This window comes from Lytechinus variegatus, chromosome 3, assembly GCF_018143015.1.
Source record: "Lytechinus variegatus isolate NC3 chromosome 3, Lvar_3.0, whole genome shotgun sequence".
In the NCBI taxonomy this organism is placed as follows: domain Eukaryota; kingdom Metazoa; phylum Echinodermata; class Echinoidea; order Temnopleuroida; family Toxopneustidae; genus Lytechinus; species Lytechinus variegatus.
The window spans coordinates 45,432,675-45,459,636 of NC_054742.1; the positions used below are offsets into that span (position 1 = coordinate 45,432,675).

At 35.0% G+C, this 26,962-nt stretch overlaps 1 protein-coding gene across 8 annotated transcripts in view; it reads right to left on the bottom strand.

Annotated features, from left to right (window-relative positions):
- LOC121411151 (protein MON2 homolog) overlaps positions 1-26,962 on the bottom strand; it is a 55,075-nt gene that overhangs the window by 13,608 nt on the left and 14,505 nt on the right. For 2 of the 8 annotated variants that reach the window (XM_041603691.1, XM_041603687.1), the window contains exons 8-27: positions 25,649-25,846; positions 24,402-24,526; positions 23,392-23,522; positions 22,542-22,695; positions 21,781-22,052; positions 21,013-21,094; positions 20,227-20,414; positions 19,356-19,507; positions 18,489-18,645; positions 17,798-17,827; positions 15,207-15,397; positions 14,540-14,755; positions 12,975-13,150; positions 12,180-12,342; positions 11,379-11,524; positions 10,326-10,452; positions 9,727-9,922; positions 8,753-9,444; positions 7,931-8,074; positions 2,131-2,157 (exon numbers count right to left, since the gene is read on the bottom strand). In XM_041603691.1, the coding sequence (XP_041459625.1) occupies positions 2,131-2,157; positions 7,931-8,074; positions 8,753-9,444; positions 9,727-9,922; positions 10,326-10,452; positions 11,379-11,524; positions 12,180-12,342; positions 12,975-13,150; positions 14,540-14,755; positions 15,207-15,397; positions 17,798-17,827; positions 18,489-18,645; positions 19,356-19,507; positions 20,227-20,414; positions 21,013-21,094; positions 21,781-22,052; positions 22,542-22,695; positions 23,392-23,522; positions 24,402-24,526; positions 25,649-25,846 (3,567 nt within the window). Of the gene's footprint in view, positions 1-2,130; positions 2,158-2,768; positions 2,781-7,930; positions 8,075-8,752; positions 9,445-9,726; positions 9,923-10,325; positions 10,453-11,378; positions 11,525-12,179; positions 12,343-12,974; positions 13,151-14,539; positions 14,756-15,206; positions 15,398-17,797; positions 17,828-18,488; positions 18,646-19,355; positions 19,508-20,226; positions 20,415-21,012; positions 21,095-21,780; positions 22,053-22,541; positions 22,696-23,391; positions 23,523-24,401; positions 24,527-25,648; positions 25,847-26,962 lie in introns of all 8 variants that reach the window. The other 6 variants (XM_041603693.1, XM_041603688.1, XM_041603694.1 and 3 more) reach the window with 4 other exon arrangements.

A 26,962-nucleotide genomic window follows, 5' to 3' on the forward strand; every position in this document is an offset into this window, starting at 1 on the left:
TGGAATTAGCAATTGTTTAATTTTGTATGGTTTAGTTAAGTTGGTCCTTATTGTCAAATATGTAAAAATAAAATATTTTATAATTCAAACTATAAAAACAAATGGAATAGTGAGTAAGGGAGGAAAATCATTGACCGTCTCATTTGCATGTCAATGCAGTTATGCATATCACTGTTTTGTGAAAAATTAACCAAACTTAGAAATGTCATAACTCTCTTATTTTACATCCGATTTTGATGAAATTTTTAGGGTCATGCTAGCTTGATTTTCTCTATTTATTCAAATCAACATTTTAAGGGGTGGACCTGACCTTTAAGGACAGAAAACAGGTTGCTATGTACATGTTTTGTGCAAATACAGTGCAAGTTTTTAGAAGCATTTTTGGTTGGGGTATGTAAACAAAGACATCATTTTATGCAAGAGCCTTTATATTAACAGTAATAAGTTTCCAAAGTTCTATGTCCTCATAAAGCCTTTATCTGCCATTTATAAAATAAATGAATTTCAAAACATTCTAGAATACAACAGGACAAATACAACTCTGTAGAAAGCAATGTACTACGTGTACATGTAGAAAGCAAAAAAAAAGAAACATGAAGTGCTATTAAAATATAGTAAGAGAACTAAAACATACTGTGAAATTCTTTTTCTAAACTTCATGTTTATGTTTCGCTACTTAAATAACAAAAAAGCACTTGTCCTGGAGTGTGTAGACATCAATGATTGGAAACTTGGTTTCTTTAGATAGTGCACAATGGGCACTTGCTTAGCAGCTCACATTCAGTGTGCCATGAACCTAAGGAACCTACTCAAGTTCCATGCATTATTTATATGAAATACGCAATCAGTAAAGTTGAAAATTTTAAATAAAATCAAATCATGATAGTGAAGAAAGGTGCATTCGATCACAGAATAAAGCTTTATGAAAAAGCACTTGTTAGGAAACACAATGATGTTCTCGAACAAACGGGAAGTACAAAAATTATCATAAAAAGGAATCAAAATCCCTAATATATTTTTTTTAAAGGAAAACAAAAGAAAAAGTGAATAAGTGACAATGATTTACTTTTTTAAATACTGGATGCATACCTGAGAAACATGCAACATTAAAATGAACCAAATCAAACATAATGATAACAATAACACAATGCTTTATTACACAATCAATGAATTGCAGCTAAACACAAAAACAATCATCTTTAACAATATATAAGAATGCATGAAATGAAATGTTGAATTTAAAACAAAACTTTATCAAAATGACACAACTAAACAGCATGATCAGGACACAAGCATATTTAAAAAAAATGGAATAAAATAAAGTTAAAGAAAAGGATTCCACACCCAACACATATTTCTTAGTCTTGTCATTTGTTTCATTAAAGAGAAGTGGATAGATAATAGATTCAACTACAAAATATAGACAAAAAAGAAATTGATAGAATCATAACAACTGTTCTGCACTTTCAGAAATTATTTAGTATTATTATAAATAGCTGTTATGTCTTTATCTTCATTTCATTTCAATCAATGCTATATTAAGTTACAGGAAGGTATAATTAAAAGCCCCATGTGCGTTTCTTGAAATAGCCCTTGCTTAATCTTGGACTATCCCTTTTATATATACAAGCATAGCCATGGTCTTACATGAAAAGACAAGTATTACAAGAATAGGTTCCTACTATGTAACTGACAGGAAAGGGGGGGGGGTAGGTCATACATGTAATCATAACTCATTATGATGAAATAAATTCAATGTTTTGCAATTGGATTTTAGAATTAATTTAATTACAATTTCAGCACCTTGGACTCTTGTGACTTTTACAAAACTTGTTAACAAATATCAATGTTCAGAGCTTTTCAAAATGGAATCCATGGCATTTGATTGGATTAAATCTGTGATAGGATAAGGACAAGTTTTGTGAAACCTGGCCCCATTGGTCTTTCTGCAAGTAGAAAATGGTGTGTCATTGGGACTGGCAAGGTATGTGGATTAGGCATTGCTCAATTGGTCAGTCTAACTAAATAACAGTGTTTCAGTGGAACTGGGGTGTGGACTACATGTATAAAAAGGACAAATTATACTAAAAATAAAAATCAATAGAACATGCACAAGAATGTACAGTGTACCTTAGAATCAAATATTCCCTGATAGAGCTAATGTCGCATTAAATGAAGGGAAAAGAAGCATGAAGATGGGAGTGGTTAGTACGATGTATTGGATTAGATTTACAATGCTCTTTTCAATCACTGCAATATTGGTGAATGCAAGAGTTAGATCACTCATTCTTTTTTGATGGTCATCACTGGTTACTTGAGTGATAATTGGGGAAGGGAATATGAAATTGGCCCACATATTTTCTGACCATGTGAGAGATAATATGGCCTAGTAAAATCCATGTAAGAGTTTAATGTCTCTCGATATGAAAAGGAGATGTATGTTTTGAAAAAGTTCACTGCAAAAGCAATTATGATATTCAAATTCAAATGAGCTTTTGAATTTTTCAGATATGGTGGAGTAAATTTTTTTGAAAAGTCACATATTCAAGATACTTTTATATTGAAAATGAAATAATACCATAGGATTTCTGAGACCATAAATCAAAGTTTCAGTTTACTTGCATAATAACTCTACATGTATCTCTACAACACCCTTTTCTCTTTGGCAATGCATTGAAGAGGGAATATACAAACTTCTCGTAAGCATCAAATATGTTAGAATTTTAGTATTAGTTTCTCCATGCACAATACAAATTTCACATATTTACCTGAGTCTTTTTCTATTGATAAACAAACAGGGAAGTCAAATAAAACATGAGAAGCATTTTATTAGCAAACCCATTAAAATTAGCAAACTTCAAGAAGAAAAGAAAAAAGAGCATCAATTTTCATTATAAGCAAAAACAAAAAAAGAAAACCATAATGAAAATAGGCTCTAGGATATTCTTCATGCACCTTTCTTTTCTTGACAATGTTAAAAAAAAAGGTTTCAGTTTTTACTTGTTGATAGAACACTATAACCTGCAAATACTACTATACCAAATCACTAAAACAACAACTTCCTCCTTAAGTTAGCACACATGCACTTTGGTACATGTATGATCAAATATTTCCCCTTTGATGTCTAGAAAAATAAAGTAATTCATAATCTTGTACCTCTACACACAATTCCTGATACTTTGAATACTACTGATTATTGAAACAGTAACTTCCTCTTCTATAACTTTGCAATGATAAAATAATTCCCCTTTCATGTCAATAAAACTGAGGTAATCTACACATACACACAGTAACGATGTAATTTATCAGATAACACTGAGCACTATCAAGAAATAGGATTTTTTTTCAAAACAAAGATATCAAATGAGATACTTTGCACCTGTGCGATTGTATTTTCAAGGTCGCTGAATACATACTATACTTCTCAAATTATCGGTACATTATTTCATTAAATGAGGTATTGGGGTTTCTTCAACTTTACAAGCTCAACATGGATCATTATCAATTATATGTATGTATGTGTTTAGTATCCACTTGGTTAGACTAAATTTTTTTTTCAGCTCTCCTCCTACATAGACGCAAGACTCCCATAGGACTTGTAATGGTGGTGGTTCATGAGAGGCTTTACTACAGCGTCTATGGGCAAAAAGGTGCACTACCTCATCCTCTTAGATTTCTCCTTAAAATCCAACTTTAACCCTAAATAGACTGGGCTATTTCGACGACTAAGACTGGGGGGGGGGGCTGATTCAGCCCCCCCTTATGATCTCGGCCGTCGATCGCGACGAAAATTGGCACACGCATTACCCATGGCATTATCTACAAAACTATAACACAAATTCTGCGAAAAATCTCATGTCTCATTAATTATGCTAATTTATGCGTAAAATCATATTTTGCTCTAATTAATAAAATAATGCCCCTGAAATGCTAATTTTTGTTTCACATACTCTAGATAGGCACCTGATCAAATTTATTTAAAAATAATTTCAACATAACATTTATTTTCTTATGTATTCTATTGTTTTCTAAATTTCTTATGTATTTCTCTGTTTTTCGACTTTTTGTTTTTTATTGTTTTTTCAATGGAAATTGTTGGGGACTTTATTTTGACCATAAAAAAGATAAAATTAATTGATTTTAAGCAGTAAAAGGAAAAATAATGATACATTTATGAATTTGGGCTAAAAACACTATTTGCACTGGATTTGTACAAAAATTCACGTATTTGAGTAATTTTGCGTCTGCATGCACTTACGAAATGTTGCGTAATTTCGGAACCGTGTACCCGGGGGTCACAATTTTGGTCTCAAAATTTGCGCAAGACTTGAAAGTAAAAAGTCAGTGAGCGACGCGTTCAAAAAATTTCGTGCGGCGGACTTCTCGCGAAAAATGTTGAGGGGGGCTGAATCAGCCCCCCCCCCGTCTTTTTAGGGTTAAATGGGAGAAACAAAATGCTAGAAAGAAAATTAACAATTTCATACAATCAGCTTACCAGTTTCTTGAAATATGTGACGTAAAATCCAAAAATTTTATTCTAAAAGAGCTGGTGTCATGTTTGTCAATCGTTCGTCATCATGTTTCTAATGCAGCTAGTACTTACAAATGCGCCAGCCAATCGTGTTTGTGTTACCATATCACAGCACAATGTCTACCACCACCACCACCACTGCAGTGTGTATGGGATAATGATCTATTGAGGGAGGGGATGCCGCGAAGCCAGACAAAGTCTCAGCGGAGCATATCCTGACCAAAATAGACTAATTTTTTCGATCTACCATTGACTTGGTCTATTATAAATGCCATCTCTTTACTGTTTGGTCAAAACATCAATAGGTCTAACTGTCATTTAGTCTAATGCCCTGATATTATGATTATTATATTATTATTATACTATATCTACTAAATATTATCCAATGTGTCATATAAAAATTTGATTCATAATCAGATCATAAATCATAGAAAAATTGGTGATATACCACATGGATACTAGATAAAATGTGTTTAGCCTGACTGTAGATTAGGCCAAATGGTGAATGAGCTATAAAATGGCAACTACATCAAATGTAGTAGATGGATACGTTGTAAACAAAATACAATAAGATCATGTGAGATTAGACCAAATGGAAAATAGACAAAATGGGAGTAGACCAAATGGCAATTCACCACTTTAAAGTCCCTGAATGTCTATTACTATGGATATAAAAGACAAGGAAATGTAAGTATGACTCCTAGGTGACTCAAACATGAGAATCGTGTGTGTGGTTTTCCCTTCCAGAGAGGAAACTCAAGGGAATGGCTTATTGTGAACGATGATGGAATGTCAAGTAAACTTTACAACAGGAAACATGATGTTCTGGATTGGATTTTAAGGATGTCCTGTATGTGGCAATGATCATGGTCTAAAGGGGCATCATTTCTATTGCCATGAAGTCCAACGATCACAAAAGTTAACTGATGATATACATGTATGGGATATTAAAGTCAATAGTCAACTATCAAAATAGCCAAATCTAAACATATTGAATTATGAACGTATATAGCATACACATACAGTTGAGGCCAGAAGTTTACATACACCCAGGAAATTCAAAGAAAAGCTGACATTTGTCAAACGTCATAGAATTTACGGTATCTTATAAAACATTTGTGTTATCATGACAAATTTGATATCAAATTAATGAGTATGTCATGCCCCTTCATCACATTGCTTTGTCACCAGGAGCTGAAAAATATTTAGGTGAAATTTTTTCCCCAAAAATCTTCATATTTTAGACAAATTAAAAATAAAAACTTGACAAAAACATTTCATATTTGTGCTAATTACTTCTCAAAACAAACATTTCAGATTACACATTTTTGTTCAGTGGTGACATATCATGATAGAAAATGTAATATAAATCATAGATTTGACATTCATATATTTTCATTAAACGATGTTTGAAAATATAAAAACTAGCAATAGAATACAATCGCATTAATATTACTTTTTTCTTCAAAGAAAATTCCACCTGAAATATACTTTGATCTCAACGGTATTCCAATCATGTGGAAGAGCTCAATATGCTCTTTCATTTGATACCAAATTCTTCATGGTAGTATTTATATTTCTGAAGATATAGTAAATTTAATGATGTTTGGCATGTGAACAAATTTCACTGAATTCCATGGGTGTATGTAAACTTTCGGCCTCAACTGTACATAAACAATATACTAAAGGAGAACAATGCCCATGTACATGTTATTTGGAGAAATAGATCCAAATATATGATGTGAAATTGGTTTATCATAAAACAAATGCATGACTTATGACACTATAAAGTAGATATAAGATCTGGTGGGTGTTTCATAAAGATTTCCATAATTTACAAGCAACTTTACGAACAAGTGGTGATCCTTTCTTGTAGTAAATTATATACACCATAAGGATCACCAGTCATTCGTAAAGTCACAAATCACTTACAAAAAGCTTTATGAAACAGTCAATGGGTGTAGTTAATAAAGCAAATTTTATCTTTACTTGTTCAAAATAGATTGGAGGTAAATATCAGTCAATTCTACAATATCAAAATCATTGCTTAGTCAGGAAAATGTATCATCCTTCCCTTCTCTATCCTTATGACATGTAAGTCATATGTACAGCTAAATATTTCAAGAAATTATTCAGATCCCTCAATGCTATAATTCAACTGGTACTAGAATCTTAATCTAACCAAACATCTAAATTGGGCCGGGAGTGATGCATCGACTCACGAGGATAGACAATGCACTTTTGGGTGTAATTGTTTCCCTTTTGGTAACGCTAGACCACACGCATCATGTTATTATTCAGGAAATGTTTTTCTTTACTTTTTTTGTTCCATTTTCTTACAGCTCCTCACAGCCAGTAATCCAGGAAGCAATATGTCTGAGTGTATGAAAGGGAAGGGGGGGGGGAGGGACATGGAAGGGTGGGGTATTGTTTGATCCAACTCTCAGGATACAATTTACACTTTAGTGCACAAAGACATAGTACATGATTTTCCTTTCTTCGGTAACTATAATGGACAAGGACACTTTCATTTTAAAAAGTATTTGAATAAAGAACTGATAGCGGAACAGATGGTCATTGTTGTGCTACAGAAGCATAACCTGTCAACTACGAAAAACCTTCTTGGGAATAAAAAAAAAAAATAAAATAACTTATTTAGAAAAAGTAAAGCAGATAATTGCCATGAGAGAATGCAAACTCAGACTACATTGTCAAAACTTCATATAGGAGCTGGTTTCATTTAGAATTGAAATGAATGGTTAAAGTTCTACCTCTTTAGCATCGTAAAGCTATTTTATTCAATTTAAAGTAAAGTAAGTGTTAAATACTAGTTAAAATAATTATTGGAACTGAGAGGTCCCTGCAAAAAGCTTAGAAGGAAATTACTGAATGAAGTAATCAACCAGTTAATTTATAAACTAAGCTTGGCGCACTATTTCTACAAATGCAACAGTTGCATTCTGTAACAAATAACCTCTTTAGTTTATTAATCTCTTTTTTTCTCAATGCACTTATTAACAAAATTAACTCAAGTGTGTATTATTTCACACTTCAAGCTCATTCTTCACATAACGTTACACTCTGAATAATGGCTAAATTGTAGAAAATATTAGATTTCTGGGTTTTTCATTTTTATATTGAGTTTGATACCTCATTTTCTCTCAATTTCTGACTTGACAAGTAACAAAAAAGGAGAATAAATGCTACTTCTCCATTTCATTTTATAATCTTCAATGTATAACCCTGCAGCAACGTGATATGAAGTACAAAAAGAAAGCAGGCTCGGATAAAGGGAAAGTACATTACAATTTAAATTCAATTTGTATCCAATACTAGAGTAACATGTCCTATTTCATAGTGTGAGATTGTGCAAATATGAGAACTATTTTATTATCTTACCTGTTTAGGAGCAGTTTTAGTGATAGCCTTGGTCTCAATGTGACCGAATGATGGAGGCTGGCAGGAGTATGTGATGAACGTTAAGAGTTGATCAAAGATGGCTGGATACATAGACTGCATTATCTCACTGCCTTCTGCAACAGCCTTGGGGGTTCAATTGAGAATGAAATTGCCATCATTTTACTGCATATTACATCAGCAACATGAAAAGTGGATACCTGAATTTAGTCAAACCCGTCATAGAGCTATATCATGTGTAACAAAGACTTCTTGTAGATCTTTAATCATCTTTTTTTTATCATCTAAAAATCATCCCATTACAGATTTTGAAAAATTATTGGCCTCAGTTAAAAAAAAAGTGATTAGTCTTTTACATATTGTTTGAAAAATAATTCTTAATTCTATGTCACACTTCTCTCTTTTTGGTTTATATAATCATTTACAACCTAACAGTCAACATTATATAAGGCCAATTGCTCCTTTTGTTGACCCTCAGTCCTATGCAACATGTGTTTTCATAAATAATGTTTTATTATTGACTATGTATTCCCAATTTGAATGTATCCTTGGATTTGTATGATTTTTTCAATGGAATATGAAATAAATAAACTTAAAACTTGAAACATAGCTTTCATCGAATCAGGAAGTGCTTTAAACTTTAAGAGTACCACGGAGAGAGTATCTAATTGCTTCGTTATGTCAACCTCCTTGAATAAGTTCTAAAGACCTTGACATGCCTACCCTCAATTACGACTGTAAATTCATGATTAACAATTAAGAGTTTAGTCAGACCATGAGGGAAAAATCCTTCACCAAAATTACCTTTTTGAGTACTTCAAATACATGTAAGACAGCAGACTGCAGTGTAGTGATCTCAGTTTCTGTGGCTGATGGTATCAAGAAAACTGACATGTCTGCCTGCACTGGAACTGATACGGCACTCTGCAGAACCAAGCACAACTTCTGCAAGTCCGATGCCACAAACTTGTCCTTGACATGATCAAAGAGGTAGGGGAATATCTGGACAAGGGCTGTCAGGAAAGCTTGTGTAGGAAGCACAGCATCCGCTTTGGATTCTGGTGGTTTGGTGCTGTTGCTACCAATACTGATCCAAACCCTCCATGCATTGGACCACAAGGCAGCATCTTCAAACCCTGGGAATGTCCCTTCGGCAGTTTCCATGCTTCCATTGGATTCATCACTAGTCCTTTCATTGTCCATTTCAAATGCATCAGAGTTTGATACTGAGCCCGCAGGCTGCATACGAATGATGGTCTCACTACCTGGAATAGGAAGATCTGTTGCAAGTGATGATGTCTCAAGGCTACCATTTCCTCCTGATTTCTGTGGGGTCAGTTGAGGGTCTGGGATGACTGTAACTATCTGCTTAGGCGTCTTCATCTGGATGACTTCTAGGAAGCTCTTGAGGGCATTCAGAGAGACTTCTTTGCTTGGGCTCAGTGCAGAAGCTTCTATGTGCTCTAACAGCAGTGCCCATGCTCTGGGGAAATCCCCTGCAAAGATAACAGCAGTATCCAACATTCATTACAATTATAACAGATGCACAGGGTGCAAATATAAAGGGGTTATTTTCTAGTTTTAGTAAAAGTAGAGATAAGAGTTAAGACTTAAAGAAACACAAATATTTTTTCCAACTAATAAAAGACAAAATATTTGCTTTGTTCATTATTTTTCTTGCAGCTAATTACGACAGAAACTGCTAATGCACTTACAGAAATATTCCTTTCACATTAAATTAAATCAAAGTGAACTAAAAATCATCTGTAGAGGTTTACCTAGTGGTAAAAGTGCATATCTCCATGTATTGAAGACCCTAGCCACTCCAGCTAGAGTAAGAACCTTGGTCTCTGCCCATTGCTTTTCTGCTGTATCCCTCGAGTGATGTATGAGAATGTTCCCACTGGGCTCTGACTGCTCAGTAGCAGCTACGCTCGAACACTTCTTTACTTTGTCAAGCAATGGGAACAAAACCTAGACAGACACAAAAAATGTGTGAAAATTAGTTATATCTCATAATGCCTCTTAATTTGTGGAAGAACCTCTAAACTTTGACTGTATTTATGGAATATCAGACACATGCCCTTGATTATGTATCTCCCATATCAGATTCAAGGTCCATACTGGTAGACTAATGTTGTCCTAGCATCACTTAAAGCTGTGAAAAAGTTGAATTTAATGTTGAGATTCTAAACCATTATAGCAAATTGCTGCATAAACATGTACTATAGGTTAAAATCTTAACTGAAAGCTGCTTTTCAAGATGAGCCAATGCCAAATCACTCTACAAGCAATCTAAACTATGACTTGCATTTCAATATCCTAAACTAAGTATACATTTTCTGAATGAAATGTAGATTTATCATACAAGACTTACATGCCATAGTACAATCTGCCAAGTTGTATGTTTGAGGAGAGCTCCATGAGCACTGATGGTAGAAAAGAGAGTTTGACCACCGCTCTTCCTAACCGCTGGTCTGGAGTCTACACATAGGTCAGCTAACCTGTAAGGTAAAAAATATACATAATTTTATATTACACAATAAAACATAATGGAGGAACCACTTGAGGAGGTGCGACAGCCCCAGTCAAACAATATTGATCATGTAGTTTGGTTATCCAAGCTGACACACTGGTAAGGCAATGATTCTCATTACCAGATCTCTCAAAAAGAGGACCTGAAACACTCAGTGATACAAATATTCATGCTTTCTTATAGGGTATCGCAACAAACTTATGATCATTAACAATTGCTGATGTGGTTTACGGTACACAATGTGGAGTGTTATAGAAACAGTCAACGTGTTTGAAACGTCGATTCTCTCTACTACTCATCATTTCTACTCGCCGACTCAAGCCAGCACCTCCTCATCAGCTCTACTACTCAAGCTGTTCTCACTCAACATTCCTTCTGGTTTACAGTCCTTTTCAGGACTATTTTCAAGAAAGAATACTCTACTCTCAAATCTCCACTTTCTCGCCTATCCACTTGTTCTCTTCTTCTATCCACTATTTCTATAACACTCCACATGGTGTACCGTAAACCACATCAGCAATTGTACATGCCACCATGCAAACCTTTAAACAACATCAAACTTACGATCAATTATAATTCAATACTTATCTGTTTCATGCAACAAAGAGTCTACACTGATATGTTTATAAAGCATAGGTAAAAATCGATTCATAAATTATAAACTCGCTACAGAAATTTGTAATTGATTGCAAGTAGTTTCATGTAACACCCTCTTTGGACTTTGGTTAACCTAACATCAGAAAAAATCTTCTATGTATTGTATTTTAGTGAGCAGTGGTGGTGCTGGATCATTCTGATCAGATAGCATAGAGAGAGGGGTGAGCCATTGTGTCTTGACAATGGGTCACCCCCCACCACTCTAAGGTCAGAATGATCAGAAGGGGATGAACTAACCTTGAATAAAGGGTTAACCAAAGAGCATCAAATGGAGGAATGGGTTGCTCCCCATTGCTTGTGGTTTTAGGTCCACCTATGGTTTCTTTACTAAGCACCGTTCTGATCTTCTCTCTGTTCTGGTACAGGTAGTCTGAGATGTTCCACTAAAGAAATGAGGGACAGAGAGTGGGGAAGGGCAAAATATTTATTTGAGAATACATTCTAGTTGGTACATAGCAACAATATGTAAAACTAGATACTCTTTCAACTGGGTACAGTCAAAATCTATGCCTCTGCCATTGGCAGATCTGAAGTACATTTTTTCAGAAATATTAATCACCTCATCAGATTCACAGTCAAATATTCATTCATGATGCAAGGTCAACTATGATTTAACCATAAGATCTATAACAAATGGTAACAGTAAGCCATGACCTATATCTATACTCTTGTGACCCCAAAATCAGAATGGAGAGACTGGCTGACATTTACACCTCAGGCAATCACTCAACATGAGCAGGGCCCCATACCACAAAGGTTAGCGATTAATCGCTAAATGAAACGGCCTATCAAGATCATCGTTGCATGCGCATTTTGCTCAGTAGGCTAACTAGGAACCAATTAAAACCGTTCTTTCACATTAGCGATTAGCGATCAATATCTAACCTTTGTGTTACAGGGGTCAGAGGCATAAATATAACATGAGGGGTGGGAGTGTAAAGACAAAATGACAGGGAAGAGGGAGGATGATGGCAAGGGGGGGGTATGAATTTGATGAATAAAATTAACATATATAAACAATGTTTGTTCAGAACTTACGAGTAAACCTATTGCTGTGAGACTGATATTAAGCTCTTCTTTCTGCAATCCAAACTTGGCTGCTACCTCAACACAGATTTGCAAACAGTAGCAAGGCATGATGGGAAGGAAATCCGTTACAACCAACTGAATACTCTGGAATGCTGATCGAATTAATGACTCTCTGCAATGTATCAGAAGCAAAGAAAAAAGAATTGTGAAACAGAATGATATTACTTACTTTTGACATCCAGAAGAAAAACTATCCCTAATTTCTTTAAAGTTTTACTAAGATAGAGAGTATGTTTATTTTCTTCTCTTCTTGTTTATTTTGATGAAAAGTCAAAATTTGTATGCAAAAATCCCATTTTGCTCCATTCTTACTTTACTTCACAAATTGATCGGGTAATGATACCTTGAGAGCATGATAACTTTTCAAAGATTAGTCACTTCAGGAAGCTCCTACATAGGGGGTCAGGTGTACATACTATGGGAATGCCGAAATATGGATAACATAACATTACTGGGCTGTTAAAACCTTGCATCTCAAAATTAAAAAAATCTGAGGACACCTCATGAAAAGCTGTATTTAAAAAATATGGTGATGGTGGCAACCTCATATCATCTTAAAACAGTCTCCTAATTCCAGGAGAGACGTCTTTCTAGACAAAAGAATGTTATCACTTTTGTCATAGCTTTCATAACTCTAAAATCCAATTGTTTCTGAGCTTACCTAAAAATTCTAACAAAGATTCTAACAACCCAGTGACAGTATTACTAATTTTTCATCACAAGACTTCAATATTAACTACCTACCCTTGGTCAGTAGTAACAGCACCAATCACCCCTAAGACAAGAGGCCATCCATGGACGAGTGTCTCTCCATTGTTAGATAGGATCTGATGAACACAATCTAACTGTTTCTGTCTGATGTCTGCATGAGGGATTAATGACAGTTCTTGGAGAGGACTAAGGAGTAGTGTCTGCAACCTCTGTAGCAGGGAAAAATAAACAAATATCATGCCAAATTGGTTGATTACAAGATGCATAATCCATGAAACACAGGCAACATTCACACACTCCAATAGCCAGATTAATTTTTTTTTTTTGTGAATAATTTCACAGTCGGCAAGCCCTGAAAAAGTAGCTTCTTTTATCCAAGTGATATTCATTACTGTAGGGTTTTTGCATAGTTAATGAGCTTGGTGCGAACCAAAACACCTCTTTTTATTCTGCCATTGCTGCTCTAAATATTAACCAAATTTCATGTTTTTGGTATCTTTGTAAAGAAGAAGAATCATTCTTTCAGGTCATGTGTTTGGAATTCTTTAAAAAATGTTGTAATATAGGGAAAACTTTTGATATAAAACATGAAACAAAATTATTTTTTTCATGCAACAAATGTTGTTGTTTTCACACTTGATTTCTGTTTGAGTACAAATGATTTTCAGATCATAATAAAGCTGAAGATCTACGCTTTAATATGATATAATTTGTATAAGAAGATGTATCTTAGATGGGTCAGCAGCCAGCTTTTCATAGGCCAAGTACATTTAGCAGCTCAAAAACAAGGATACTGCACTCTGATTGGTCACAGAGACCACACACCCAGGCAAATTCCAATGTTCCCCACACTGGGCCTCTGCAAGGTCACACTCACCATGTGGTAATCTCTTCAAATAACCCACGCCTGTTGTTGTGAAAACATTATTCAGCCAATCAGAACTCTGGATTTTATGTTACTCAGAAATTTTAAAAATCTCGTCTTGCATCTTGATGGAAAAAGCTGGCTGCTGACCCATCTAAAAGATGCCACATATCAAGAGTGATATTGTAAGAAAGTATAGAGTTTGAGCTTTTTGATGATATAAATAATGTTGGTACCTAAAACACAAAATGTTGCACAATTTGCAAGTGAAAACAGAGGAAGAAATTTCTGTTTGATGCATCTTTTCTCGTAAAAAAATCACTTATTTATCAAAATATTTTATTCAAAAGAAATAACCAATATGAAAGAGTAACATTTACTCTTCCCAATGGTACAAAAATAATCAATTTTACTCCAGGAGAAAGTGGTTAAATTCTTTGAGAAAAAAAGTCTCACAATTCACGAGATTTTGCAGGGACATGAATTGAGCCACGAGAGGACTTGGATAAATCTGGCCCATTTGCTCATTAACACAGGGGCTTGCCGACTGACTGTTCATACTTGCTTATCGGATCAATCACATATACACATAAGAATCGAGTCTAAATTCAATGTTTATTGGATCTATCAAGTCGTTGCAAAAATAAGCTATTTTTGTGAATGACCTTTATGACCTTTGACCCATGATCTCATAACATGATCAAATCAATGTCGCTTGAATGTGCATATTTACCAGATTTTCATGAAGTGGAGGGCTGTGTTTGAATGCCAGAGCTGCCTTGATGAGGGATGTGACTGCTTCAGCTCCCCACTCCCTCATTTTTGCATTTGGATGCTGGCAGATCTCGGACAAATGTGCTGTAAGAGGGCGCCAGAGGACCTCCATGCGAGGTAAATTTACTAATCCTGTCTCCAGGAGCTTGGCTACTGCAAAAAGTGATGGCTCTTGCTGTAAATTGAAAAGAGATGAAAATGTTAGGATGGTAGCTACCTACACCCATACCAAAAAGTCCAATCATTAATTACTCTAACTTAAAAGAAAAAGTTCTGATCAAATATGTATATAGAAATCATCACGACTGGATATAAACATTGGTTGAGCACAAAAGCAAATACTTGAGAGAGTATTTAGTATAACTACGGCCAATCCTCATACATGACAAATCAAATGGAGCTAACTCAACTTACTCTGAAGGAAGCATACAGAAGCATCATCTAGCATTCTAAACTTCTAAAATAATTTAGCTATAAAAACTTTCCTTATCATACTCAGTCTATTAAAAATGTCAGTAAAATAGATTCTGTGAATAGAATCACTGATATGGTCTACGGCCACATTTTTTAAGCTCTTCAGGAAACAGTGACGTATTCATCAAAATTGGCATAATGTTCAAACTCACCCTATTTGAGTAGGCTAGTTCCATTGCTTCTGATGACAGCTTACACAGAGCACTGATAAGATGGTGTAAGGCCACATCATCAAGGTACTTGGAGCTTTCAAAGAGCTGAGAAAGCATAGATGATAGTACAGGAAGCTCTGTCATGGCTGCTGTGGTGATGACTGTCGTGTGTGAATCCGTACCTCCTCCAACTAGTCAAACCAATAGACAATTTAGAATTATTCATTGATAAGTTCAAGTAGAAGCACCTCAAATTAGTTGAAATAACATCAAAATCGTGCTCATTTCTGCTTTTGTTCAATTACAGTAAGTTTTTTGTTGCAATAATTATACATCATAGACACCAACTTGATTTGATCCATCTCTATGTGCCACATAACCAGTATACTGGCTGTGTCAATATCACATTTCTTTTGTTATTCATAGATTGAATAAGTCTAGAGGATTTCACTTTATGCAAGGTACGTGAAACCTGCAAAGCACCTAAATACATGTATATATTTGTGTATGAATATTTGAGAAAATCATTTTGTCTTCTTCACTGTATTTTCTACCTCTGTTTTAAAATGTTTATAACCCATTGTAAGCAGAACTTCTATGTATTGCTTGCATTTATCATGGACCAATAACCATCTATCTTGCATGTATTTCATACAATACATTACATATATAACTTCAAATAGACAGTCTTTGCAGAATGGAAAGCATTGGGGTGCTACTTAAAGAGACAAAATATGCATCAATATTTTTATTTTCATAGGGTAATTATCAGAAGAAAAAAAAAATCACAAAGGGGTAAATTTTTGGTCAGAGTATAAGGCCAGTTTAGGATAAGTGTTTCAAGAAAATGAGATAGATCCCTGGTCAACTCTTCAAGTTCAAACCCAAAGGCACCAGCCGGTAGAAAACCATACCCAGATAATCCCACTGTGTATCGAGTTGAATAGTCAAGAGCCATAGGTCTATTTGAGAAAAGAACATCCCTTGAGAAAAACAACCGTTATTAGCACAGACCAGGGCTCCGTAACACAAAGGTTTGCGATGAATTGCAAATACCCGTATGAAAGAAACGCTCTGATTGGTCCCTGGTCAGTATTTTAAACCTAATGCGCATGTAACGTTGATATTGATTGGTCAGTTCATTTAGCGATTGATCGCTAATCTTTGTGTTACGGAGCCCAGGAGATTTCCAGCATTATTTTTTTTTTCAAAGGGTCATTATTTTATTCTGCACTGAAATTTTTTTTATAAGACACCATAAATATTCATTTTCACCATCAGGTATCACTTATAGTACTAAACTAATCTACAACTAAAACAAATTGGTAGGATTGGAAAGCATGCTTACTGCACAAATACACAAGGATTGAGGATGGGTTGCAGTTACAGAAAATATACATTCTGTTTTTCATGAAAGACATACAGTAAACACCACAAAACCGTTAATTACGAGCAAAGTTTGAAATATGCACAGTGCAACAATTGGGGGAATGATATATTAACTGATGCAAAAATAATTTGCTGTTCGTTATATGCTATATCTAATTATCATTCCTCACTGAAATCTGAACTAAGATCACACAGTACATTGATGGCTTTGTATGGCCTTATATACAAAGCAAGTTGGTCAAATGCAAATTTCAAAATATTCTAGTTTCTCAATGATTTGAGGATACAATGTTAACAATCATTTAACCTACTATTGCAATGAAAATGCACTACATACTTATCTACATGTGTATATAATTACACATGGTCATCCATGCTGAAGTCTAATGTTGTATTCAATATGAAAGAAGCTACATGAATCTCTTTTAGTACATGTATATATAAGTATAAAGATTAGATCTATTCCTCAAAGACATTCCCTATATCATAACACATATGACAAACACAAGATATGTACATTGTATGAATAAATATGTGTGAATGGATGATACATGTATATGAGAACAACATTCTTTGGACATGTATAAAGTCTATCAAAATGTGTTTACGTCTAATCCTTACTTGATCTCATCAAGATGTACAGATGTAATGTATTTTTGTTATATACATAGACCAACCTGTTCATTCATCCATCTCTTTGTGTATCTATCTACATACACTACTATCTACAAACTTCTATCAGTCAATCCAGCAAACAGACAGCTAATTAATCGATCTATCTACCTCCTATTCATCTACCAGTTGAACTTTCCAGTCGTTCAGACATTTCAATTTCAGTAAATATAAATCTGTCCTTTTTCTTCACCCTCACCATCTTCTCATCTTTCTCTGTAACTCAAAATCTTTTTCCAAATTTGACCTTTTCCATTTTTTTTCAGCCACCTTTTCCCCTCCACCCTTACATTGGTATTATCTCTCTTCACCCATCACCTTCCTAACAACTTTTATCTACAGGATCAGAGGAATGTTGTTAGCTGGTTGAAACAAAAGTTGACAAGTCTAATATGCAATTCTGTTAAAAAACAATGGTTAATGCATAAATGTAGGATGCATGCTTGTCCAGCTACACTACATGTATGCATCAATCACAAGATATGCATGACAGAGAGCTGCTAGAGGAGAATCTTACGCTTTCTACTCACATTTCATCACAACGGTTTGTGATTCATCCGCTAAATCATAAAATCAATACAAGGTCAGGATATACATTAATCATCTATTTTACTACAATGTCGAAGGAGTACTGGAGGTTTTAAAAAAAAAAACTTTGGCAAACAGCTTGTGATAAAACCAATATTGATTACTGGGTACTTCATCATCAAGCATTGAACAAACATACTATACAAAATAATAAATTGAATATGGAGGTAGAAACTGAGGTTGTACAGGAAAGGATGACTCAACATGCACTTCACACAACAAAATAGCATTGCTTTTAAGGGTTGTGAGGGGTAATGATGAGGAAAAAATTACATTTGAAATAATTTGCAAATAAAAACAAATAATCTAACACCCCCCCATAAAAGTAATCTCATCAAGGCTAAAAGAAAGCTTCTACATTTCACTACACACATTGAAACTCATAGACTATTAATTTAATAAAATGCACCCTAGATCAATGATATATATCGATCTAATTCAGCTTTAATTTGACAAAACATATATGTATTTACTATTTGCCGAAGGGAAATGAATTGATCTTGCCCCTGCACATCAACTCTACAGGGTTTGCAAAGAAATCATATAAAAAAAAAAAAAAAATGGCATGCTTGAAACATGGTATGATTGTTACAAAGCTTTCATGCCGGGTATTGTCAAGAAGATTTCTATTACCTTTGAGACCTCCACCTGGTGTAGGTTTGAGACCTAATATCCATACCAGATGTTGAAGGGTGGATAGAATAAGGTGCCAGGATGCTCCTAAGATAGCACCATGGCAGTGTGCTAGAGATAGGATGGCCCTCATACATTGGATGTTCTTAGCTGTCAGCTGTACAGGAAAAAAGAACAAGAAAAAAGTTAATGTTGAATCTATAAATCATCGTATTGAAAGTCTGAGTGACTCGTGGCCATTACTAATAAGAGATATCAACTCAGCATCTTTTTCTCTCTAATCCTTCAGTGTTTGTATTGACAAAACTGGAAAGGTTTGGAAAATATGCTGTGGAATCCTTTACGTGCCAAATCCAATGGATATGACTTTTCCTTGGGTACCTAATGCATTCCTTTTAATATGGTATGCATGGTGGTACTGATAACATAAAAGATTTTATGATTAATCATCTCGTTAATATTTAACCGTACGCCACTTTCACAAAAGACTCTTGCCACTTTAATGAAAATATATGATTAAAGTTTTTAATGATCATGAATTTTCTTTGATGCTGATAGAGATAATAGGGTTAATAATCGACAATTTTTTAATGAACCTAATTCAATGTCATCTTTAGAATATTGGCTATTTTCTAATGGGGAAACTGAGCACATCCCAGTTTGAAATTATTACACTTCATGAAAAGAGGCACATCAGGGGTATATAAATAAAAGACATATCTGAAACACTAGAATGTCAAGAATTTCCAGGGATTTCCCCTCTTCACAAATGATAATAATTATTGTTTGGGTGACTTAACACACAAATTATGCCAGATATGCCATGATTTCAAAGACATTTTTAGAATAATTCTTTTAAAACATTACCATGACAGGACCCTGCTGCCCACCGACAACTGAGGTCAGAGGGGTCCCGACGGCCACCACTTGGTTTCTGCTATCTGTAGGATCAGCAGTACCTCCTTCAGTGGCCTGAAGGAACCCATCACGACTGGCACTGCTTGAACTCCTCTTGTGATCTGGAGAAAAAGATAGGAATAAGGGAGAAGGAAAGAATGAACAAGAGAGAAAGAGGAAGAGAGGGGATGGGCAAAGTGAGGAAAGATGAAAAGAGAGGAACAATGAAGAAGAGAAGATGAAATAAAAAGGAATAATATGAATCTTTTGATTCATGGGTTATTGCTTTGTAGATGTTTGTATTATCAAAAATAAAAGAAGTCAATTATGCAAATAACAAGGTGAAAGTTCCAGAAAATTAATCTGAATTGAAAGAAATTAACAGTCAAGCAAAGCACAAAACTCATGATTTCCAATGAATTTGTATTTCTGCACAATAGTGTTAAAGAATGGCCTTCTAGAAAACGAATTGGCCTCAGCCTTCCCTGTTATGAATATCCTGTAATTATTTATAAGTGTGTTCATGCAAAGAGATCTCTTTTTTATATTACAAAGGAATACACAACTCTTTTTTTATATTACAAAGGAATACACAACTCAGAATTCTTATGTTGGGCAAGAATTGTGTAACAGACATGACATATTTTCACATCTTGTTTGCCTATTATTTATATTAATAATGAAAAACTCTTCAGCATCGTTGTTCTGCTACTGGCTGGCAAAAAGTAAATCATTGCGAATATTTTTCACATTCTTACCCAAACTGGAACTAGTATTTAGTACTTTATCTCAACACTCATGCAACCCATTCTACCAAAAGCATTGATTCATACATCCCTACCTTTAGGGGTACTGATCCCGGTTGGCAGTGCAATGTTGAGTACAGCCAAGGCATAGTGAGGAGGTAAAGAGGACTTGCACAGAGCTGTCACAAAGGCATCCCTGGACACAGTAAGACCAAGCTTACCACATAGACTGGCGTACAGCTCAAGACACTTCAATATGGCTTCTGTAGCTGCTTCATCAGTACTACATGTAAAGGAAAAGTAACAACAGTATTTCTTGGTCAATGGCAAGAATTGCATGGTAGGGCTCTGCAAGTATGGATAGTCTGATGACAAATGACAGATTATATTTTTGTTTTTTAATAACTGCTTTTGTTTTGGTAAATGACACTCTCGTATTGGAAGAAAACATTATTTTGACAACTATGACAAGATCAACCAATGAAAATTGTTTGAAGATATAATTAGCTTGAAGTTAACTCTCAAAGCTGAGCATTAAGCACTTCTGCATTCTGGATGAAGGACTCCAATAATAGTACTAAGGTCAAACTACTATGACACCAAAATGTCTAAATGAAAGTAACCCCCCTTGTAAAAGTTCAACATCAAACAAGGGCATTGTCAAAATGGCAACTCACTAAAAGTCAGAGCTCCTTCTTTACACACAGGAATCCTGTAATTATCTTTTCATCACTAATCCTCACTTTTATCATAGCCAAAACAATGAGAAATATGGAAAAATCCAATGTTAGAGACACATTGTCTATATAAGTAGGAATCCTGCTGAAATTCACAGCACAAATTGGCAAAGAGAGATATACACAGTTTGACCTGTTACATACCATGCTTCTAAGAGGAGTGACAGAGCAGCTAATACACCACACCATGAAGAATTGACCATCTCAACCCAAAGATCTTTCAGATCTATAGTGAAAAGAAACAATTACACAATGTTTGAGCAACACCAGTTAGGCAAATAACAATGCATATTAAAGGGAAAAAAAGTTATTTTTAATCCTGAAATTTATTCTAAATACCCCCCCCATCATTGATACAAGATAAATAAACACTTCATTCAGGTATTGAAGGGAAAGTGTCACATAGCTGATTACGATGATAAATTGGCTGGCAATAGATTTGATTGCTGTATCATACGCCATGTTTTGTTTATATGTTGGAAGCATTTGCCAGTAAAGAAAGAAATATTCACAACCATGGTTAAACTATGGTGCTCTCAGTGCCACGAATGTGACCCATTTGATATGCAGTGGTCAAGCAGCATCCACCCCAATCAGTTATATCGGGAAGATAGACCTGTGGGTCATAATGATTCGGGTATGCGTTTCATAAAGCTGTTTGTAATTTAAGAGCAACTTTAAGAACGACTGCTGAACCTTTCTTACACTCTAAATAATCACCCTTGAACATTTAATGGAGAACATCATCTACAACAAAAAAGGATCACCAGTCGTTCTTAAAATTGCTCTTAACTTACAAACAGCTTCATGAAACAGCCCCCAGTTCACTTCTCGCCTCTCAGGCACAGGTGATGCCAAACAGATAATAATAAAAATCCATTTTTATAGAGATTATCCAAGGGGGTCACAAACCTTTATTGACTGTAGCTAATACACTATCTACACTCCTAGGCCTATCATCCTCCTCCTCTTCCTCTTGATCATCATCCTTGTCTAGAACTGATCCTTGTTCCTTCTGCTTTCTTTCCCTCTCTTCCCTATCTACTCGCTTCTCCTCTGCCTCAAGCTCCAGGGTGACGACCGAAGAGACGCTCTTGGTCACGTCCAGGAGACACGCAAAGGATACAGACATGGCGTACCCGTCGGGTATCGGAGGGGAATCCGTTTTCTCTAACATGTCCATTCTGTTGAGGAGGAATATAAAGCGAAGTTAATGTTAAGGGTATGGCCACAAATAACAAAGTATACAACAGATCTCCAAGTCCAATGCACAGGGCATAAAGGCCAGTCAAAAGGGCATCCATGGCCATGGCCTTCGGTGGTCTTGGATGAAAGATCCTTTGAGTGTGCTTAACACTGCCTGTCCTTATAAGTAAACGTGGAGATCATCACTATTTTGGGACTCATCACCAATAACGATGTTGACCAACCTACCACAAAATAAATGAATGAATAAATTAACAAAATATTATCAATAGAACAAGATAACTATATCACACGTAATGTTAATTTCACAGTGAAGATATACAATCACCTCTGATTTTTCCTCAATATCCTCTGGAAAAAAAAGTGCAGTGCATTATCGCTAGACTGAAATGAATGTTCTGGCATATATACAGTAAATTCACCTTTTCTCTTTCTGTTTAATGAACATGGGGGGAGGGAGCACTTACATTAAAGCCTTTGATGTGCCTAATGATGCTACAGGAATGAGTGGTATCCAAACCCCCTTGTATGTGAAAGCTGCTTGGGGGTGTATATTAGCTGCAGGTGAGCTTCCAGTACCGCTCTGAGATGTGCTACCAGTGTCCTTGGTGGATTTATCAGCTAATCAAAAAAAAAAAGAGTAAATAATCACTGGAGCCATATACCTGTACCTTTACTGACAGAAATGAAATGATTGATAATAAAGGATTGTCAGTTGATGGGGGTAATCCGAACCAGAGGAAATTTGATGAAGTGTCATCATTATTTTCTAGAACAATTTTCATCCACAATTTTAGTCTCCAAATGTGATATCTGTATAACAACCCAGGCAATATTAGTTATGGCTACATTAAATTCATTCCAATTATCAGTGATTCATTATATCTTGGTCATAAAATAATGAATTCAATTGCTCCTAAAGGCTTTACAATATATATAACAAAAAGTAATTCAATAGCAAGGAACATATGATCTATAATTGCCTACAGGAAACAGGTAATTCTTAAAGCCAAGATGGGAATCACAGAACTCAGACGTCCACTGGTCAAGGAAGTTCAAAGAATATGAAAAGTCATTTATCAACTCCTGTATAGGTCAGATCAAAAAAGAAAAAAGAGAAATAATCTTGCAACGTTGCATATTTTCATGTTCAGGCTGCAGACAAATTTGCAAGTAAAGGAGAAAAATATGACACCAGCCCACTCCCTCATTATTATTTTCAATATTTACAATAATTTTACATTATTTGGACTTCTAAATCAAGTACAATTTGAATTTACACAAGGCGTTATTATAAAATTTTGATGTGTGACTTACATGACTGACTATTTTGTCTTTCTGCAGTAGGGTTCATGAAGAGAGACTGTGTGAACACGCCAAGGGCATTCACTATGTTGGCAAAGATCTTGGTTGAATGAGGTTTCATGTCATAGGACTGACAGAACATTCTGTAAACATAATACAGGAGAGGCAACAAACATATTGTTTTAGAGCACTACGATGATTTCTAATACTACTGCTATCACTTACTTCTACTACTTCTACAACTACGACTTCTAATACTTGTACGAGGAGGAGGACAGCTATGACTTCTAATACTACTGCTACGCTACTGCTACTACTGCTACTACTGCTACTACTATTTCTACGACAAGGAGGAGGATGGCGATGACTATCAAAACTACTACCACCACTACTACTACTACAAATATTGTTACTATTACTACCATTATTACTGTGCTGCTATTACTACTACTATTACTCTTACCACTACCTACAACTACTACAACTACTGTTACTACTCCCACTATTACTGTGCTGCTGCTGCTACTACTACTACTACTACTACTGCTGCTACTACTGCTATTACTACTACTACTGCTATTACTACTACTACTGCTACTACTTCTACTACTGCTAATACTACAACAACAACTACTACTACCTATTACCTATTACTATTACCTCTAACACCAACAACAATATCTATTTAAAGTTATGGATTTGCCGTACCAGCAGGCTCCGTGTAACATAAAAGTGTTAATGTTATTCTTCACCAATCTTAATGCTGAGTTGAAAGTTCAAGCCAATTATTATAAGTCTTCTGTATCACCTGGCTAGGGATGGAACCCACAACCTCTAATTCACAAGACCATCTCTCTACCACCGAGCCATCATGCCAGGTCAAAACAATCATTATTTGCATGACCTCACTAGTTCACAAGAAGATACATGATGTAACAGAATCCCTGCCCTATCAAATGGGCAATATATTGAAAACATATTTGAATATGATATGGATTAAATCCACTTCTTATTCTGCTCACCTTAAAAGCTTGGATTGTGAACAAATCTTGTGTAAGACTTCTAATGCCATGACTCTTTGCCATAGTGGTTTATCCCCTTCCATGAATTTCACCAATAATGAGAGAAATATCTCACATTCTGTCATCTGAAGAAAAAAAATTCAAGTAGGAAGATGATTAGATCACAATGGATACAAAATCACTTCACTTTCACTTTACCATGCAACACTATGTCAAGACCATACTACACACTCTTACACAGCATATGTTAACCATAGACTATATATTCAAAGTTTCAACAACAAAATACGGAGATATAAAATGTCTTTTCTACAATATATCGAACAATACTTGTCCTCTCTACTTTCACAGTACTACCCAATTATAACAATTTGGGATTTTTTTCTTTTCTTTCATGACAAAACAAAATTGGCAAGATATTGTTACACTGAAATAATCTCTTGGGATGATTTTTTTGGGGAACAGGGAATCCCTTCTCTAGAACATAAGCAAGAACTAAATGTCAAGGTATGATGTAATTACAAAGGAACAGAATCACATTATATCTATCAATTTGGATGAGTATCAGAACTTGATCAATCAAATCCGCTTAGGGAAGATCTACCAAATCTCTGAGTAGAGCCGTGAAATCTGTAAGCCTTGGGTGATTTGCATAGAAACAAGATGATGATTACGATCTGCAGCTGAGTATTACTTTCAACACACGCACAGCCTTGAAGAAATGGTAAGTTCAAAGAATCAATCAAGAGAAGAAGATTTTATTGTGATCGATACAGTCTATATCTTGCAAACGTCAAATTCAATAGTATAGATATACATTGTGGATTTCAAGAGTAGTAGATGTAAAGTGGAGGATAAATCTATAAACATGACATAATTATGCTTTTACTCAAGACTGCCATCACTTTACTATAAAGCACTGACACAGCACGTCCCAGACTCCAATAGAGAGGGTCCAGATATCTTTGTAATTTTTTACATTATTAACAATAATAAATACCAGTCCGTATGAAATACACCTGCTTAGGTCATACAACAATTTTGTTGTTGAGCAAAGGACTTTTTATCTAGCAAAATTGCTGTTTTTCTACAAATGACTGTGATTGAAAAGTAAAAGGACACACCGAATTAGCCTCTAAATCACAATTCAATATCACAAAAACTGATTTTGCTAAGTTGAACAGAAAAAAAAACCTTGTAACATCTACAGAACTGGTCAGCAGTAAGACACAATACATGTAACTTACAAGGAGTGAGTAGTACTTGTTGATGACGACAGACACCACTCTGAGTAGCCTGAGGCTCATATGGAAGGTGGGTTTCTCTGGTGGGTTGGCAGGTGCAGTAGGGGCTGATAATCCCTGACGATGCTTCAAGCTTGGGGAGAAGAGCTTGATCAGGAGGGGGCATACTCGCTCCTTCAGGAGGAAACTGAATTCTGTGTGCTGCACATGTGGTTGGGGGAAATATAACATATCATTATTATTTGTAAATCTTCCTCACATTTTTTATTCTCAAAATGCTGAGCAAATCCCTGCCTGACATCGGTATATAGATTTTCAGCAATCATTGTTAATCAGTCATGGTAAATCCTTAAATTTTATTACATCACCTTTACCATTATAAAAAAAAATTACATTAATTCCTAAATCACATGATCTTTATTTCCCAGTACAGATCAAGAATATTATAAGAGAAGCCCCACCCTGACAAAATTTTATGGAAAATGAAGTAATGACAATACAAATGAGTCCTTACAAATTGAATATCAACTATATAGTAAAGTATTTCATGGTTGACCAACCTACCACAGAAAAACCTTCTCCAAGTGAACATATATTTAAAAATAAAGATGTAAATATTATGGGGGGAAGGGGTCCTTTTCATCATATCCTCCAATGTTATAGCAGAGTGCATGATATGTATTAACGACTGCTTTCTGATGTACATTATTTATATCTACAGAAAAATATAAAAGATGATTCAATTCTCTGATCTAAGAAAATGCAAAATGAATATTTGACCCAATGTTAACACATCGTGCATGCATAATGAAATGACAAGATGTTGTACATGCATTGTGATGATGAACCACTTTTGGCAGCCTACAAGTACGTACATAACAGATTGCACAGGAAAGCAGCTTATAATGAATTATTCAGACGGATTAGAGGACTTTCACATCAGGTTGAAAAAGGTAACGTACATGTTTAGAGAAGAGATTGACTTGTGACATTTTCCTTTGATGTTTGTTCATGAATATGATCATATCATACATGTAGGTGGTTGCTCTTTCAGAAGTCAAATACATTTACACACATACATGTATCCATTTTGTCGTTATCAGTATAACCTGAAATATCTTTATCGATGCCAAGTCTCTTCCACTTCTTTTGATTAATTTTTTCTAAATCATGTCTTTGAAAACCTTGTCCCTTTTAGATGTTACCGCAATTAATACAAAATCAAAGATTTATCTCTGAAAATTATGAATAATGAAATAATTTGAAAATTATATTGTTCATTTCATATTTCACTGACAAGACTTAAGGAAAGATGGC